The sequence below is a fragment of the Dasypus novemcinctus genome, chromosome 10 (genome assembly GCF_030445035.2).
Source record: "Dasypus novemcinctus isolate mDasNov1 chromosome 10, mDasNov1.1.hap2, whole genome shotgun sequence".
NCBI lineage: Eukaryota > Metazoa > Chordata > Mammalia > Cingulata > Dasypodidae > Dasypus > Dasypus novemcinctus.
In genome coordinates this window covers 65,937,191-65,957,556 of record NC_080682.1, presented here as the reverse complement: position 1 = coordinate 65,957,556, position 20,366 = coordinate 65,937,191, and the positions used below count along the sequence as shown (strand labels likewise).

Sequence of the window (20,366 nt, the reverse complement as noted above, 5' to 3'; positions counted from 1 at the left end):
GTAAAAATTAATTTGAAATACAATATAGACAAAGTAAAAGACAGAACAATTTCTTAATTTGCCAAGGCTGATATAACTAAGTACCACTGACTAGATGGCTGGAACAGCAGGAATTTATTATCTCACGGTTGTACAGCCTAGCAGTCCAAAATCAAGGTGTCGTGCTGATCATGCTTTCTCTGAAGTCTGTAACATTCTGGTGGTGGCTTGCCAGCAATCCATCTACAGCCATCACGTGGCTGTCTCCTACTCCTTTGCCCAAATTTCCTCTGCTTGTAAGGACTCCAGTCATACTAGATTAATGCCCATGCTGATTCAGTCTGGCCTCATCTTAACCAATAGGATCTTTGAAGACCCTATTTACAAATGAATTCCCATCCACAGGACCAGGGGTGAGAGCTTGAACATGTCTTTGTGGGGGTCATAATTGAATCCATAACATCAATGCAACGGTATGAAAAGTTCATTGATATGGTTTCAGATTCCGCATGGCAACTAAACTTTAGGAAACTACCGTATGTCAAACTCTAATATAGTGTCAAAGAAAAATGTGCACAATTTTCTGAAATGTTATTAAAAATCCTCCTGTTTGTAACACTTAGTTGCATGAGGCTAGGTTTTCAGCTTATTCTTCTACCAAAACAGCATATTGTAACAGATTGTGTGCAGAAGCAGATAGGAGAATCTAGCTGTCTTCTATTAAGACAGACGTTAAAGGGGGTTGCAAATATACAGAACACTCATTCTTCTCAATTTTTTTATTTTAGAAAATATTGCTATTTAAAAACTTGCTATATTAATATCTAATGGATTTAGTAATTACTTTAAATATTTTAAATATTTTCTAAATATTTAAAATATTTTCTAAATTTCCCAGTTTTAATTTATAATATGTTAAATATTGCCAGCTATATTGCTTGGAAGAAGTTCTTTGAGGTCATCAATAATTTTTTAAAGTATTAAAGGATCCTAAGCATCAAAAATTTTAAGAGTTATAGGTCTAAAGTAAATTTTTTAGTCTATCTAAAGCAAAATTATTTAATCCATATGCTGGAGATAAAAGTACATATGTTTTAGGGTTATTGTAAAAATTAACCCTGACTCCAATAATCCCAATTTGGCTTTACACAGACCTCTTAACCATTGATTATATTAACATTTCCTTGCTCTCCACTCCTTGAATGTCCTTTTTTCCATCCTTATATATAGTACATACATTGACCAATTATAACCACTTCCTTGGATACACAGGCCCCTTGTCTCCTCCCACTTTGTTGTATTGCCTTTGCAAAATCATACCTAGTGCTTCCAGCTCTTTGCCTATTCTGCAGTGCACCTGTACAGCTGAATGTGGTCGAAGAAAACCAACCAACCCCACTGACTACTTTCACTTTATATTTTTACAACACATCTGGCAAAGCACATTATATTTCCATAGTCCATTATTCTTCCAATTTCCTGGAGGAATTTTTCACACCTCCTCTTCTCTCCTCAAGCCTTCAACACCTCCTTCCTTATTCCCACTCTCAGTTAGGTATGTTTTCTACTTAACTAGGAAAATTGAAGCAGTCAGAAAAGAACTTCCACAGATGTCTGTTAGTGTGTCTCCCTGCCTACAGTATATGTACCTATTCAGTTTGCCTTCCCCTTGTTAATAGAAATGAAGCTTTCCACATTTTTGTTGAAAAGGACCCTCCACTTTTGTTCTACATTTCTTCCTCTTTTCCTACCTCAGAACATCATCCTAGAAATTTCTTCTTTTTGCCAATACAATTTTGCCACTATTGACTTTTCCACATTAACATTGAAACATTCTCTTAGTTTACCTATTAATATATAAAGTCCTCCCTTGTCCCCACTGTTTGCCAGTTACCTTCCCATGTCTCTGCACTCATTTGTAGTAAAACTCATTCAAAACATTTTCTGTTACTGCTTTCTCCAGTCCCTCTCCTTGTCTTCTCTATTATGCCTTCTCCAATAAGGCATACGCCCTAGCACTCCTACAGAAGTGACATAAACATTGTCAAAGCCACTTGTCAGTTTCTAGTTCTCACATTCCTTGGCCTATAGCAGCATTTGGCAATTGATCATTACTTTCTTTTTTCTTTTATAAAGATTTGTTTTATTTATTTCTCTCCCTCCTCCCCCACCCCCCAGTTGTCTGCTCTCTATGTCCACTCACTGCATGTTCTTCTGTGACTGTTTCTATCCTTATCAGTGGCACCAGGAATCTGTGTTTCTTTTTGTTGCGTCATTTTGCTGTGTCAGCTCTCTGTGTGTGCAGCACCATTCTTGGGCAGGCTGTGCTTTCTTTCACGCTGGTTAGCTTTCCTTACAGGGCGCACTCCTTGTGTGTGGGACTCCCCTACGCGGGGGACACCCCTGCGTGGCATAGTACTCCTTGCGCACATCAGAGCTGCGCATTGGCCAGCTCCACATGGGTCAAGAAGGCCCGGGGTTTGAACCTTGGAACTCCCATGTGGTAGGTGGACGCCCTATCCATTGGGCCAAGTCCGCTTCCCATTACTTTCTTGATATACTTAATTTACTTAATTTCCAAAATACCACAATTTCCCCGTTTTTCTGCTCCTCTGCTAGCCACACCTGCTCAGTCACTTTTTACAAAGTGTTTTTTATTAGTAATGTTGTGAGCTTACAAAACAATCATGTATAATATGTTGATTCCCATATATCATCCCTCCATCTACATCTTATATTGTTGTAAACCGTTGTTATAGAGTATGAAAGAACATCATCAGATACCACTAACTATGGTCCATAACTTAGATTTGGGATAGTTTTCCAAACAGTCCCTAACTTTAACACCATGTACTAGTATTGTACATTATTTTTAGTTCATGAGAGAACATTCTCATATTCGTACTATTAACCACAGTCCATTTTCCACCACATGGTTAACTGTGTTATACAGTCCTCTGTGATTGTGTTGGTTATAATCATCTCTCTGGTCCTTAACTTTCAGAAGGCCCCAAGGGCTCAATCCTTGGGCCCCTTATCTTCTTTAACTATATCCATTTCCTTGGTGATGTCTTTTATTTTCGTGATTCTCACCACTAAACGCCAGACTTGTATAATCCATTGTTTACTTAGCATTTTCTCTTTTATGTCTAATAGACATCTCAAGTTTATTATGTTCAAAATTAGACCCCAAATCTCACCCAAAACTTGTTCAAACTTCGGTCTTCCCCATCCCAATTGATGACAATCCCATACATCTAGTGCTCAAGCAAAAATTCTTGGAATTATCCTTGAATATTTATTTCTCTTACAGCCCATATAATCTATTGGAAAACATGTTGACTCTACTTAAAAATACTTTCAAAATTCAATCATTTCCACTCTTTCCAATGTTACCACCTAGGCCAAGCTATTTGCATATCTCACCTAGATTTAAAAGTTAATTTAATCTTGTAATTCATCCACCCAGTCAGTGCACTGGCTCCTTGTTTCACTCAAAGTAAAAGCCAAAATCCTCACTTAAGTCCACACAAAGCAAGAGCCTTTTCTCAACTCATCTCCTACTACTCTCTTCTCTCCTTCACTTTGTTTCAGCCGCACTACCCTTTCACATTTCCTGTACATTCCAGACACTTTGCCTCTTCCACTTGTAAGTCTCATGACTGCCTCTCCCAGCTCCTGCTAGTCTTTACTCAAATGTTCTCTTCTTTAAAAAGGTCCATTCTAGCCACTGTATTTGAATTGTAGCCTTGTAATATCAATTTCCCTTGGATTTATCCATTATGCTGTGAGATAGTCAGTGTTCAAATTATTTTCCTCTAGGTTATCCAATTGCTCCAGCAACACTTGTTGAAAAGATAATTCTTTTACCACTGACATGCGCTGGCATTTTTACATAAATCAGGTGATTGTTTATTTTTGCATAGGTTTTCAGACTCTCTCTTTTTTCCATCTGACTATCTTTCTCTGCACCAACAGCACATTGTCTTGATTACTGTGACTTTATACTGAGTCATTATTTAGTGTTGCTCCTACAACATTTTTCTTCTTTGACATAGACTTTACAATTTGAGATTACTTTCATTTGCATATAAATTTTAAATCCAGTTTGCCAATTACTATTAAAAAACCCTGAGTGAACTTATATCTTAATAACACTAAGTCATTTCCAATCCTTGAACATGTTATGTGACTCTGTATAATCATGTCTTCTTTGAATTTGCTGATGAATTTCTTTTTAGACCCCAGTGTAGAGCTCCTATGCATCTTTCTTAGATTTATGCCCAGATAGTTGATATTTGTGATATCACCATAAGTGGTATTTATTTAAATCTCATTTTCCAGTTGTTTGCTGTTAGTATATATAAATCAATATTAATTGTTTGTATATTGACTTTGTATCCAGTGACCTTGCTAAATTCACTTAAATCAAACAGTTTGTAGATTATTTTAGATCATCTGTATACACAAGTATATGTGAATGACAGATTTACACATTCCTTCCATATATTAACTTCTATTTTATCTATTTCTTCCACTTGAAGGAATATGGTGAATAGAAATGGTAAGAATGGATATTTTTGTCTTGTTCCTGACCCCCGGAAGAAATATGCAGCATAATCAACATTTTATGTTGAATATCAGCAATGAATCTTTATAGATATTCTTTATCAGATTAACATCTTCTTTATCATATTCCTAGCTTGTTGAGTGATGTGTCTAATGGATGACAATTGAATATCATCAAATAGTTTTTCTGCATTTATTAAAATGATCATATTTTCTCCCTTTTTTATTTTATTTTTTAAACTTTTAAAGATACTTAGATTATACAAAAGCAACATAAAAAAAAAAATGCCCCGCTCCCCACATCTCCCATAATTTTCCCACATTAACAACGTCTTTCATTAGTGAAGTACATTCATTGCAATTGATGAAAACATTTTGGAGCATTGCCACTAAGTGTGGATTATAGTTTACATTATAGTTTACACTCTCTCCCACATAATTCTGTAGGTTATGACAAGATTTATAATGACCTGTATCTGTCATTCAGGACAATTCCCAAGTCCCAAAATGCCCCCGTATTACACCTGTTTTTCCCTCTCCCTGCCCTCAGAACCTTCAGTAACCACTGCCTCCACATTAACAGTATAATTTCTTCCATTGCTACAATCACAATAAGTCTATAGTAGAATACCAGTAAGTCTACTTTGGTCCATAGTTCATTCCCTAATCCTGAGGATCCTGGGGTGGTGATGTCCACTCCATCTCTAATTGAGGGGGACTGTGTTCTCATAGGGCCTATATAAGGTACTCCTTTGCTTGCGGTTGTAGACTCAGTTCCTTGGTATGCTAGTTGTCCATCATCACCTCCCTGTGAACTAGAGAGTAGGTGTCCCAACTCCAATAAGATTCTGGGCCCAGCTGGCACAGGGACAGTCCAAAGATTTAAGTCTCTTGGATGTGCACCTACCAACTACAGTACTAATTATAGGTTCAAATAGAAGGACAGAAGACCCTTGTACAGGGAAACTACAAGTGGGTCCAACTCTGTCACTCTGGGGAGCATAAATTCCAAAGTAGGGCCAACTGGCAGGATACCAAACTCCTCAGCACTGCCCTGACTATAGTGTCTGGATGTCTCCACAGTCTTCAGGGACCCTGCTTTTGGGATAGTATCAACTTTGGCAGTCAAAGAGATATTGCTGAGATGTGCACTCCTGACTCACTTTGAAGTCTCTTAGCCATAGAAACTCATTTGTCTTTACCCTTTCCTCCTTTTAGTCAAGATCTATGAATTTTTCTTTCAAGGATTGAAGCCTGATAGTTACCATGGATCCGGAGGGGATGGGGAAGGAGGAATCGAATAGATGGAACAGGGGGCATTTTGGGGAAGATGGAAGTTTTCTACACGATCTTGATATGTTGAATTACATCAAATTTATAAAAGAGTATGATCCAGAATGTACACCATAATGTAAACCCTTTACCATGGTTGGTAGCTATGTTTCAATATTTATACATCAGTTGTAACAAAGATACCACCCACATATACAATGTTATTAATAGGGGAAGGGGGAAAAAGGGTGGATGTCGGGTATAGGGGAGCCCCCTGTATTCAGTATGTGATTTTTATGTAATCTAAAACTTCTTTGAGGATCAAATGAAAAAAGAAGTAAAACATTGGGGAAATAAATGGAAGACATTGTCACTGTACATATTGGACAACAGATCTTATAGTGATGAAAGGGAAATGTTTAAAAAAATGTTAATACTTTTTTGTTATTTTTATTATCCCAAATTTTTCTTTTTAAATTTATTTTTTTACTTTTAAAGCTTTTTTCTTATTTTTAAAACTATCATTATTCATTTTCTTATTAATCATATTTGACTATTTTATTGGCTTCATTTTTTAAGTTTTGATCACAAAAGGGTTAAAGCGGTGGCAGGGGAGGATCGTTGGTGTGGGGTTCAATGATGGGGGATACATGGGAGGAAGTTCACCTGGGCATACATATAAGGTATATAAATGTGTTCAAATGTTCATGGGGCGTTGTCATGGTATATGGAGAGTCATGTAAAAACCTAAGGAAAATTGAATTTCTACCCTGGGGAGCTCTGCCACATTCTCTAATAGATCAGCAAGAATCGCCCGAGTGTAGGGGCAATGACTAGTGAAGGAGGGTTCTCCGCTGACAGGCAATTGATACTGATGACTGCGCATATGAACCTTTACTCTTGAAATTGAAATTTAGCCTCGTATTATAAGGTGCCATAGAGTTGCCTCCTGGTAGCCTCCTTGTTGCTCAAATGTGGCCTCTCTCTCAGCCATACTTAGCATATAAATACATTACCTTCCCCCAGTGTGGGATGTGACTCCTGGGCATTAGCTTCCTTGACAGGGAGGGCTTACTACCAAGCACCAACTAGCTATGCAACTGGAAAAAGACCTTTGTTTTTTTAATATATTAAATTTCATTCACTGAATTTCATATGATACAAAAAAGAAAAAACTTACATTGCAAGAATTAACTTCACTTGATCATGATATTCATAGTGGCCTGTGGTGGATTTAAATTATTTTTCTACTCCACACAGCTTCAGAATCTTGAGAGGGAAACTGTTTGTGGCTGGCCCCCAACCTCTGGTAGAACTTTTAGCAGAACTTTTTCTCCTAATTGCTGGGAGACTGTAGTAGACATTATTCTGCCTTTTAGAAACTTCCAATTCACCTCCTAGCCAAATCCCACCTTCCCAGATTGCCCCAGAATTTAGGAAATATCCCGTGAGAAAAGCACTCAAGTATCTGGTGCTTCTCCAGCCCCATGCAATTGCCAAATGCTCCTTGGTTACTCTTCCCCCTAATAGAGTCCTTCAATCCCACTCCTCAGTTTTCCTGTAGATGTGACAAGCAAATACACCCTGGAGAGGAAAAGAATTGGTAATTGTCAGTTTACCTAAGATGAACTTTTCTCTTCCTAGGATTTTCACTCATCCAGTCCTTATTGTTGCTACAAATCTTCAATATCTTCAAAAATATGTCTTTAAAAATTTTTGCAGGACTATTGACCTGGTATGGCCTACTATAACCCATCTGGAAGCCCTTATTACTTTCTAACATTCTATAAATTATTGATTATATTTGCTGTGTTTATTTTCCTCTAACAGACTGTAAGTTCCACAAGGTCAGAGATGTTCGCCTGTTTTGTCCACTGTTGCATATCAAGCATCTATAATGTTTTAACAAATAGTAGATCCTCGATAAATATAAATTTAATAAATTAATAAATGAACCATAAATAAAAATATTTATTGACGACTTAATTATAATGAATCAAATAGTGTCATGTGCATGTGGACTTATAAAGCATATATTTAAAGGATTTTAATGCATACATTAAAGAATTTAATGCATACAAAGTTTAGTAACTCCTTAATAAATGTACATCAAATCAAAGGACAATATGGGAGCTATTGTGAGAAATGGTGGGATAGGGGTCTATTACATTTAGGTCGAGATTGAATAGGATTGAGGGAATGGAATAAGAAAGCTTAGTTGCTAGGAGTTTGTAGTTACAATAGAAGGAATAATGACATTTGTAAAATCCTGTCATTTGAAATGAAAGAATTGGACTAGGACTTTAGGAATCTGAATTACATGATACTTTTTTTTTCTCCCAGTTGCTTAAAGGGATATGTCAACAATAGCCTATCCTTCTTTGACATGAACGCACTCCACATAGGAAAATCTGGTTATTGCAGGTACTTCTACATTATAGTTGTCTTTCCTGCTTGCTTTAAACATTCCATCTCCTCCCATGTTAATGAACCTATTTGTACTGTCACTTCGGAAGTTTTGGGCCTCCATCCTTTGTCCCCTGCTCTTCACACTTTTTGGATTTTTGAATTTCAGGTACCGAGACTACAGAAACCCTCCTTGGAGTTCCAAACCCTATGAGTTCACCTTACAGTACTGGCATATCCTCGCTGCCCGACTGGCCTTCATCATCGTATTTGAGGTTAGTCAAAGACTGAGAAAATTACTCTAGGTGAATGTTTTTCCATCTGATTGTCAGTTGTCTCTTGCAAGTTACTTCCTACTCACCTGCAAAAAAGGACTTAAGTACATCCCCAGTAAGTGGCCTAGTAAGTGTCCTAATGGAAACTATTATAACAAATACAAAAAAAGCAAGAGCTGAATAATATAAGATGCTTTATTGCTATTTGTAACAGAAACCTTGGATAAAGAAAGCTACCACATGTTTGAACTGAAAACTTAGTTTTGAACCTCCTAGTAGCCAAGTTTAAAAAGTAAAGGATGGGTTACTTGTTTTTCATCATCTGATGAAAAGAATACATATGTATTCATCATGATGGAGAAATTTATTTTCTGAACAATCAACTCTAATTACATATAATCACATTTGTATTTTTATAATTGGTTCAAGAAAAGTTGCCTGAGAACATTTTTATTTAAAAATTGCCTAGATTTATATATATATATATACATTTAAATATATTTTTATTACAGATGTTGTTAACTTACAAAACAATCATGTGCATGGGTTAAATTTCCATGCAATACCCGTTCACCAACACACCACACTGTTGTGGAATATTTGTTACAGATTATGCGATAATATTATCAGATTATTATCACTAACTATGGTCTATAATGTATATTTGCCATATTTTTTCCATATCCCCCTTTTACTAACACAGTACATCTTTGGCGTTTATGCAAGAATATTACAATATTGCTGTTAACTATAGTCCATAGGTTACATTAATTGTATTTTTCCTATGCTTCTCCACATTGCTACCACCTGAAATAGTGATATACATCCATTCTAGTTCACAGGACATTCTTGCATTTGCACTATTAACTACAATTCTTATCCACCTCAGGAAAGTTATTTATTCTCTAACTTTCTTTCAATTGACATTTACATCCCTAAAATACCTTTTCTAGCCACAATCCCATTCATAAACCAGCTGTGTTAGTTCTACTCCCTATAATGTGTTACCATCCACTCTGTCCATTTCCACACTTGAACAGTCAATTAAAATTTCTACATACATTAAACTTCAATAGTCCTTCTCAACCCTCCTTTTATTTCCTAATAACTTATATTCTAGGTTTAACTCCATCCATTTATTCTTGCTATCTAGTTCATATAGTGAGACCATGCACTATTTGTCCTTTTGTGTAAAAATTCCATAGATTTTGATCATCAGTCATGCAATAATATTAGATTGTAGTCCTGTGAAGAAATTTGAGGAAAGCTACAGTATTATTGCTTTGTTTGTATATAAGTAGCTTGATACTTATATCAATCAATACTTATATCAATGGATAAGGGATAATCTCTGAGGCATTGCTAATGTTTATCAGAAGACTTTAAATGCATCTGTTTGCAAAGCCAAAATTACAGAGGAAAAAAAATAACCATAGCTAACAGTTTGGGAAGAAGTCTTTTTAAAAGCACCTACCTATGCCTCCCAGCTGGTCTTTGAAAAGTACTTCAAATTTTATAATGAGCTGTTCTTCTATAAAATAAAATGCTTACGTCTAAGGTCTCATCCAGGTCTGAAATTCTATTGCTTAATGTCTCTATTAACTTTCAAAAAGTCTCCTGATGAAATTATATTTTCTACTTTATTACAGGTAGCATAAGAGTTTAAGGCATATTTATGATGCAGGAAAGTATTTTTTAGTGTTTTTAAATATATATACTTATTTTGTCTTCTTCATCTTCTTTTGGAACTCAAGTGACCAGTCTTAGTCAAAGTCTCAATTTGGAGCAAGCTACCATTATGCATCCATGTGGTTCTCTTTTATTTTTTCTTCTTCTACTCCTAATTCCATTCCCTACCACCTCCAAAAGCACCAAAAATGTTTTTTTTTTCAGTGTGACTTTTCCTTGTGTTCATTTGCATATATGTTTGTTTATGAAAAATGTGTAGTGTTGTTTTTATTTTTTTAATGTACATTTCTCAAATTTACTTCAGTGGTTTCATATAATAGAGCCCATCTTCTCACTTCCCCATTTCACTTTTCTGAATCTAGAAAGACATCTACCCATGGGACCTCTTCATGTACAGGGCATTTCTTCTGACTACTGTGTAATGTTTTATGAATGCAAATGTTCCCCTATGGATGGGTAATTAGATCTGCAACAGTTCTTTAAACTTCAACTAAATCTCTCTAACAATCTTGAACATTTTGCCTTGTGAACATGTTTAAGGGTATATGCCCAAGTGCCAAAGTATGAGTTTATGCACACTCAATTTCACAAAATACTGACAGATTGTTTTCCAAAATGACTGCAGCTATTTACACTCCCAACAGCAGAGGATGGGGTTTTCCATTCCCTTACATTTCTACCAGTCCTTCATATTCTCTGACTTTCTAATAGTTTACATTTGTATAAGAGTAAGGCGATAGTTTGTTTTAATTTGCTTTGTATTAATCTGCTTACTAATGACTTTGACCACCACTTTCAATACTGAAAAGTCATTTTGGTTTCCATTTTTTTACAAATTTATAGCCTTGGTTCATTTTTAGTCAAATTTCCAGTTAAAAAATATCAGTAATTACTTATATATTTTACATATTATTCCTATGCCAGTTATAAATTTGGCAAATATATTTCCCTGTCCATAATCTATTAATAAATATATATATTTATTTTATATATATATATATATATATATATATAATGTTTATTTTTGGTGTACTCAGCTGGCTTTCCTTTATGGTTTATGCTTATTTTTGTGTCTTATTTAAGAAATTTTCCTCATCTGAAGATCAAAAAAATATTCTCATGCATTCATTAATATTAATTTTATTTTAACTTTCACATGCTTTTAAGATATGTGGAGCTGGTTTTTTTATATAGTCTGAGGGAAAATTATTTTTCTCTTCTTCTCCATATAGTACAAGAATTTTGATACTACTACCTACTAAATAATTTACTATTTCTCTGAAGACGTGTAATTCCACTTCTATAATATTCCAAGTTGCTCTATACTTGTAGTTACATCACTCACCACTAATTCATTGGTCCATTTGTCTATTCCTGGGTCAATATTACACTATTTAAATGTATGGGCTTTGTAATATATCCTAATAACTGGTAAAATGAACCCCATTCCACCCTGTTTGTTCTTATTTTTCAAAACTGCCTTAGCTCCATGTAGGTAATAATCATTCATATAAATTACAGAATCCATGTTTCTAGTTCCCCCAAGTATCATGTAGTGATTTTAGTTAGAATTCTGTTTGTAAAACTCATAGAAGAAAATTAGACTTATTTACAAAATTTGTGCTGTTTCATCAGTGATTGTGGAAATTATTCAAAGCATTGTTATATTTTATAGCTTTTTAAAAAAATTTTAAGTAGCTTGTTCATTCTTTTTAAACTTAATTCCTGTAAACTTCAAGATATTTTCATTGCAATGATGAATAGTATATTGTTTTCCATTTTATAATTTGCTTGATTTTTGGCTATTGTACTGGAATGCTGCTGATCTTCCTAAGATTTTCTCATTCCTTGTTCAAGTCTCTTACTGGTTCTAATATTTTGTATGTTAAATCCTGGATTATCTGTGCAATTGATAACACCATTTGCAAATAATGACAGCCTTGCCTCTTCCAAGCTTTATACACCATTTCTTTTGCTTGCTTTACTGTGTTGCTAGAAATTTTAGTATGATGTTGAAAAGCAGCATTCTGAGCAACCATGTCTTATTTCCAATTATAATGGAAATGCTTTGAATTTTTTTCTTTAAATATGATATTTGCTGTAGATTTTTTGTAAATGAACTTAGTTTAAGAAAGTTTTCTTCTATTACTGGCTATCTAAGAGTTTCTCAATAAATAAATATTAGACTTTATGAATGTTTTTATGCAGCTTTTGAAATTATATGGTATTCCACTAATGTGGAGCACTTACTTGATACATTTTCTTTTTAATATTGAACCATCCTTGCATATCAACCTCTGTGTATGAATCTATTCATGTTATTTTTAATGTTATAGGAATTGTAGCATACTCTTCTTTATTAATTTAAATTATAATAAAAAGTATTTAATTTTTGTTTCATATTCTTGAGATATGTAGCTGGTCATTTGTGTTAATCATTATGTATCTAATATGTGGTCAGGAAAGCAACTCCTGATTATTGGCTTTTATATGGAAACATATGACCTGCTTTGTAATCAGTTTCCAGGATAACTTAAAAATGTCTTGACTTTTTCCTTTCCACTTAGACTATAGTCTTCTAAAAGTTTATTAGGTAAATGTGTTCCACAGATCATTCTAAACCTATCAGAAAAAGATTTTTTTCCTTTCTGAGAAATTGGAACTTCTACCCTTCTATGTGGTAAAAGAAAAATGATGTATTTATATTAATAGGAGGTAAAATTTAAGGAGTGTTAACATTGAGTGAAGCACTCTATAAGCCCTTCACATATATTTATTCATTTAACCCTCATACTAACCTTTAAGAGACATTCTTTTTGTTACCAGTATAGAAATGAGCAAACTAAGGTACAGAGAGGATATGTGCTTTGCCTAAGGTTACACAGTTAATGAGTGTCACAGGTAGCCTCATTCAGCACCTGTACTTTTATTGCCTTTTGAGTTTTGTTCCTGTTTTTGTTTACACCATACTTTTCGTCACTTAAATTTTTAATCCAAGCAATACGTTTTATTGTAGAAAAGTTATGTAATAAATATGAAATATTTTAAAGTACTTATACTACTGTATGAACTTAATAGAATAGAAAATTTAAAAATTCATGTGCTAGAGATTAAGTCTAATTCCAGCATCCCAGGCAAACTGTATTCTACCTGTTTTTACTGAGTGTATTATGAGCTACTGAACATGACATTTCCCTGGACATGATCTTGTTCACCTGTATAAATCAGTGCATATTAATAGCATTGCATAATATATAGGGATTTTATAGACATGAATTTAAGATTCATTCAGTGCTTATGAAGTAATTTCAACATATGACTACAAAAAGAGAAACAATTCCTTGTTTTCTTCTCATACTTATGTGCTAGAACACAACAGTAATATCCCTAAAATAATATTTGAAAATATTAATATTCTAGGTACTAAGTTCGGATACTTGATTTTAAGGAAAATGCAACATTGTTCACGATTGTTCCATTTTATAGTTAGCACCCTAAATAATTTGAAAACTCTATTTTCCTCTCTTAAATTTGCAGCACCTTGTTTTCGCAATCAAGTCATTCATCGCCTTCCTGATTCCAGACATACCAAAGGACATAAACGACCGAATAAGACGGGAGAAGTACTTAGTCCAGGAAATGATGTATGAGGCTGAATTAGAACATTTGCAACAACAACGGAGAAAAAGCGGTCAACCTGCTCACTATGAATGGCCTTAGTTAATACTTGTTCCCCAGTAGAGGTGGCACCATTAGTGTGAAGGAATGACAGCAACTTCAAATTCTGGGCATGATCTAAGAAGAAGGCATACCTGGCGAACCATATTTATAATATGTTACTTGGAAATGCATCACAGTCATTTCTGGGACTTGGAATATTCACCTTTCTAGGGAAGAAAAAGATGACTCATAACCTGGAAAATATGGTGAGATTGACATTGCAGGAAGCCAAGATGTAATTCTCAGAAGCGGCCCCAAGGAGTCTTGAGTTTGGAGACCTCCACCTTCCATCAACTGCAGTGTAATAGGAAGGGTGATAGTGAGGTTCTAGAGACAGATTTCCATGTAAATGTTCACCACCTAGGCATGACTTAAAGCATCACATGGTCTTCACTCCCATACTAATCTGACTTCCAAGTCTTCAGTTGAGTTGAGGTGCTTACAAGAAATTATTTAAATCATTTATTGCCTTTGCTGCCAGAACTCCATGTCCCTTCAGCTTATAGGCTTGTAGGAGTTGTCCTTGACTCATGCTGAGATTTTGGATCTGTGCCACAAAGGAATTTATGCTGCTTTTTATCAACTATGCAGTTGAAGAGTTATACATTACCTTTAGTATTCAAACCAAAAATCTAAGATCCAAAAAAAATTACTCTTCATTGAACTAAGATTCTACTGCATTGGCTATGTCCAAACCACTTTTATCACTGGCAGAGCCAGTTGAACTACACATTTTAAAACTAAATATCAATAAATTCACATATTTATAAAATTTGAGTGACTCTTCTCATGCCATTTAAAACACAACTAACCCATACTTTAGTATGGCATGCTCTTTTATTGTATGCTTAACTTTTCCCTCTCTGATTTATTACAACAGTGCTCATAGAACCTTAACTTGAAATTTTGTAAATATGTTGGTTTTCTTATACTCATGTACCTTGAATGGTATGTAATGCAAGCTACAATTTATGTAGCTCTCAGAGTAGCTATACAGTATGCTGTTGTGGCTTGTTTATTCAGGGGAAGAGAAGCCAGATGCTTTGCAACACTTATGCTTTTCCAACTATGTACACTCTTGCTCATGAGCTAATGAAAACAATGCATGAATACAAATTCATATTATTTGTAAAGAAATGCACGTTTTAGGGTTTTACTTTCTTCTTCATCATTGAAGACAGTGTCCTGTTATTTCTTGGAGAGATTGATTTGATTCATTTTTGAAAACTCTCTAGAAACAAAGTCAACTCAATCATGAAAGACATCATTTTTATTTGTTGTGGGTACAGAAAATTAACAAAATCTGTTCTGTTTTAAGTTCTTATTTCAATGTCAACTCTGTATCTGTGAGTTTGACTGTTCATAGACCAATGAACAGGGACTAGTGGCGCACTCAACTAAAGCAAGTCAGGTGAAGCCATAAGCTATGGGGACAGGATGGGAAGAAGGAAGTGCTGAAGTTGGTGAAGATATGGTAGAAATCAAGGCACATGTCCTTGTAAAACTATTTCGTTTTCCTGCCTTGGATGAATAAGAATGGGGATGGGAGATACACAGACACAGGATCACACACACATACATATATGGCCAATGCTTATTTTGTCCAAGTAAGCAAAGCACAGTGATTTGCAAAATATATAAAGACCAAATTAAACACAATGGAAATAAAGCTACTTTGTATATCTGTTAGTATTTCTTGTACTAGAAAAATATTTTTATAGTTCCAGCATTGAAATTGTTTTGTGAATTTTTCTTTCTTTCCCTCCAGGGAAAAGCTGAAAGATTATAGCTTTGTGTTGGTTGGTTGGTTGGTTTTTGTCAAAAGTATTCCATTTCTTACTTGCCTTCTGATTCTGAGTAAGCTGAAGGACCCCAGACTCCAAATTTTCCTCACGTGCCCTTGCCACTTGTGACATTTCCATTCAGATTTCAGAGATGTCCTTATTCTGCTTATTTATACAACTCATTCCACTAACTCTACAAAGGAGTTTTCAATGCTTCCATTTTCATAGCATCTGCAAGTCCTTTTTCTATTAGTTAAATATATATACTTGTCTGGGTATAAATACTCTCTATGCCTATTGAAGACATAATTAATATGACATTTAAGTCTTTTCCAAATTAGGGACACAAGACTAAGAAATTTGTCTACTGAGTAGCAAAGAATAATGAGTCATGTCCTTGAGAATTCTTCTCTTTCTGAATTATTTTTACATCATTCCCATCAGGGTTTACAATCACATTGATTGCCTACCTGAGATAAAAATATGACAAGAGAAAGATATTTTTAATGAAACATTTATAAAACCTTGATTTAGAAAAATTTTTCTCTGTTATTTTTGAGACAGATGTGGAAAATAGAGAAATAATGAAAAATTAACTGAAATTTTCATCTTGTGAAAGAGTGCAGTAGAATATAGTAATGTTTTTAAAACTGTTGGCAGTAAAATATTGGCAGCCCCTCATGGCATGTAAGTTTTAGATCACTCTACTTTAGTTGAGAGAAATGTTTTATATCATGATTTTTCATATGAATACAAACGATTTCTCAAAGATTTATAGCACACACTCTTCTCAGGAATTCTGTATTACATGAAGGCTGCTTATATATTTTCATATTCTAAAGTGTGGTCTTTTCAAGCAAATAACCATAATGTATGTGCATGCAGTCTGCAATTTGACAAGTTGTTCAAATCTGAAAAGCTTTTGCAATGCAGTGTGTGGGAAATTACTCTAGATTGTAGCTGAAATAGTTTGTAATTGTCTAAGTCTGTGCATGCACTTTTAGATAAAATGCTGCTGCTGAGAGATTGACTGCATGATGAAACATAACTTTTGAATGCTGCATATTCTTCCAAAATGTCTTAGTGACTCTTACCACAATCTATTGTACAATGGAATGGAAATGAACCTTTTTCACACAATAAAATATCATTTGATATGGTAATTTTCATATAACTTGCATGTTAATTTTAATCCTGCTTATTTTTTATTTGGTTGGAAGTATGTTGTAGAATGTGTTGGGGGTGGAGTGGACGTTCTCATTCTTTAGCTCTACAAGTCAATAGTTTCTTATTTTTTCAGGCCCTCAATCAACTCTTAAAAGAGATTTTTTTTTACTCTCTTCTAATAGGATTATTGTTGATCTCTAATGCCTTTGCACATTAAAGTACAGATGGGGTATCACATTGTTCCTAATAATGTTTTGTGCTAGAAACAGATGGGAGAGGAAGCTTGAAGAGTTCATGTGAGGATAATATGCTTCTATTCCACAGAGGTACTTGCCTTTTTTTCACATTATTCTGGGTCTGTCAGTCACCATCAGAATCGCTTTGAAACAGGAATTTTAGCACAGATATAGTTAGTGCACACCAAGCAAGGAGGACATGTAGGGTCACCATAGTCAACTTTCAACACAAGGCTATCAAATTGCCCATTTTTTATTGATTTGAGGAGTGAAAGTTGAGAATCCATGTTGCCTTAAAAGTTCCTAATTGGGTGTGGCTGAAATGAATTAGTGTGTCATTTGGAGGCTGCTAGACATAAGTCCAGGATATGAATGTGTGTATGTATGTGTGTATGTGTGTGCATGCACATGAATCCCTGGGCATGCTTTTTTGTGTAAGAACCAGTGTGCACTTACTCTCTGTGTAAGTGCTCAACTCAATCCCATTATGACCATTAGATATTTGCCCTCCATTTTCCCTCAGAACACAGGATTATAATATATCATGGATATAACTCTAGGTTTTACTCAGATTAGTTAGTCCCTAATCTCATTCCTAGTACTTTTAAGTAGAACCTTTTAAGAAAGGCTGGAAAAACACAGCTTCTGGAGGAAAGGCAAAAAATAACCCACAAATGTTTCTATTCAAATGAAATATGTCAACATTACATTTTCCAAAGGGAAGATTGATCAGGCTTCACCTCGAATCACTGATCATCCTACTAGGATTCATTTATTCATAGCAGTAACAAGTTCCTTCCAATTGAACGCCATCTGAAAAACCACACCCATAACCACACTTGATGGTTTTCTTTCTAGAGACTAGAAATGTCATGACCACTGCATCCTACCTATGCCCACATTCAGGCATTTTTTCAGGAAAGTAAAATGAAAGCACTGTGTGGTCAACAACACACTCACATTTAGGATCAGATCCTATTTCTCATTCCATCAAATGTGCACCCTTGGGGAGAAAATGTCTATAAATGCAAACTTCCTGCTTTGTGACTTTACCAATGTGTGCTTCTGCACAATTCTCCCTAGAGAAAACTTCCTGTTCCATATTCAGCTAGCCAGACCTGGGAGTCTTAATTATTCTAGACAATAGGCTGTGTGCATGCTGCTTTACATCATTCCCTAAAAAGGAAGAGAATGGAATTTTATAAAATAGACCTGCATTGACTTCCTCAGAATACTTATTTCCATCTTAGTTCTCATTTTCTCTGTGAAAAATGTATTATCTCTGCTGTCTTTGTTTTTTGCAAAGCAAAACTTCCCAGATTATTAGTTGAAAAGCAAAACTTAATGGGATCTATAGACATCCCCACAAAAATAGTTGTCTTGTGGGTGACTGGCCCCATGTGGTATTCAAGCTGCAGGTAGCAATCTGCCTCAGTACCCTAACTAACTTTTGTCAATGTCATTCAAGACAGATAAACTCTTTAGGCCAAATTGAATATTCTCTCTAACAAAGAGTAGGAGCAGAATTTCCTCACTGATTGTTACCCAGTGTACTTTTGATGCCTTTCTCTAAGTGAGAAGTGGATTGAATGGTATGCAAAAATCTGATGGAAGAAAACTTGTGGATGCAGAATTTTGTAGATTTGGGTGACTTAGGGATTTTTCCACCCAGGCCAAAATATCTGTTTTGCAGATTCTACTTCAGTGTCTGCCATGCCCACACACTTCCTTATTTCTGACATAGAAGAAATGAAGTGAGGTTTTTTTTTCCCTTTTCTTTTCCTTATCTATGTTAAGATTTATGAATCTTGCTGTGCTTTCTCACTTAGATTTCTGTAACAACCCTGACCAGAAACTAAATTCCCCCATTTTCAGTGTTGAAGGTGAAAGTACACCTAAAATAGTTGCATTTTTATCTTCCTAGAAATGTGTGTCCATTTCAAGTAGGAAAGAGCTATTAGAGTTCTGTAATTGAAGAAGGAATTTGGGTAAGACAGAGGATTTCTCAAACCCTTTTCTTTCTCAAAAGGAGAAATGATGTTGCAGCCATATATTAGCCTGTTCGTAAATATTGATTTTTTTCTCTTTACTCTGTACAGTTCCTCTGCAATCTTAAAAATATGTTGTTTATTGTATTATTAATCATTACAACTTTCACCCAACTCTCATAGCAAATGTTAAAGCCCATTAAGGAATCATTACTCTGTTGAGTTAGACTGAATCATTTTTAAAGAAGGTATCATTGATTCAGCATTCTTGAAAGCGATGATTATAAACTAATAAAGGTATATAAGCTCTTATAGTATATATTGTAAATCAGTCAGTAACTGCTTGATTGCCCAGTTTTCTACAAATTCAGCCTGACTATAAGACACTATTACAAATAAGCAATTTAGGGAATGCACATTTATTTTCTTAAATGGCACTCACAGGAGGGCATTAAACCAGTGCCCTAAAAGAAACTATTCTCAGACTTTTAAACATGTTGAAGAAAATTCTATAGGTGGGAACTGGATGTCCTGAACACCTGTATACATGTTCTTGCCTTTACATTTTAAAAAATACATGAATTGTTGCTTCTGGAAATACTGGAGGACAAATAGGTTCAAGTCCACAAAAAATATCAACATTAAATATTGATTAATTTATAGTAATCTATTCTATTAAGCCATAAGAACCTCTTGGTGTCTACTTCTGCACGTATGTATGTGTGTGTTTCCCAAAACCTGTGTAGACCAAATATTAGTCATTATCCAAAACACTACAGCAAATATTGTTTTGGCATATGTTATCTTGGTCACTTGGTAGACCTGCCTTAATCTACTAGGTTTATCTAAGTGATTTTAGAGTTGAGGACTATTTTGTATCCCACTTCTAACTCCGTAGAGAATAGTTTCATTGAAGATTTGAAATTACTTCATTTGGAACTTATTTTTTAAAGAAATCATTAAAATACATATTTATACTCATTCTTCAGGAATTTTTCCTTAAATTAATTAATCATATAAACAATTTTAATTTAGACTTATTCCAGGTCTTTAAGATGAAAACTACCTATAAAATTTTTGAAATGCCAAAGCATCATGTTAAATTTCTTATTGATATATGGAAATATCATTATCAACTAACATTTACTTCCATAGGGTAACACTATATTTTTAGTTTGTGATGAGAGTCTAATGAGAGATACACTGACTTCCCAAGTAAAAACCATGTGTGATTAAGAAGCCAAATATTTATAAATGTAACCCTTTGTCTTCTGAAAATGG

General features: G+C 34.7%; 1 protein-coding gene across 7 annotated transcripts in view; it reads left to right on the top strand.

Moving 5' to 3' along the window:
• The window catches only part of ANO3 (anoctamin 3), a 312,028-nt gene extending 295,171 nt beyond the window's left edge, over positions 1–16,857 (top strand). For all 7 annotated transcript variants that reach the window (XM_058305623.1, XM_058305627.1, XM_058305625.1 and 4 more), the window contains 3 exons: positions 8,164–8,244; positions 8,396–8,501; positions 13,728–16,857. In XM_058305623.1, the coding sequence (XP_058161606.1) occupies positions 8,164–8,244; positions 8,396–8,501; positions 13,728–13,910 (370 nt within the window). In that variant the 3' untranslated portion in view covers positions 13,911–16,857. The remainder of the gene's footprint in view (positions 1–8,163; positions 8,245–8,395; positions 8,502–13,727) is intronic.
• Positions 16,858–20,366: the final 3,509 nt, after the last annotated feature.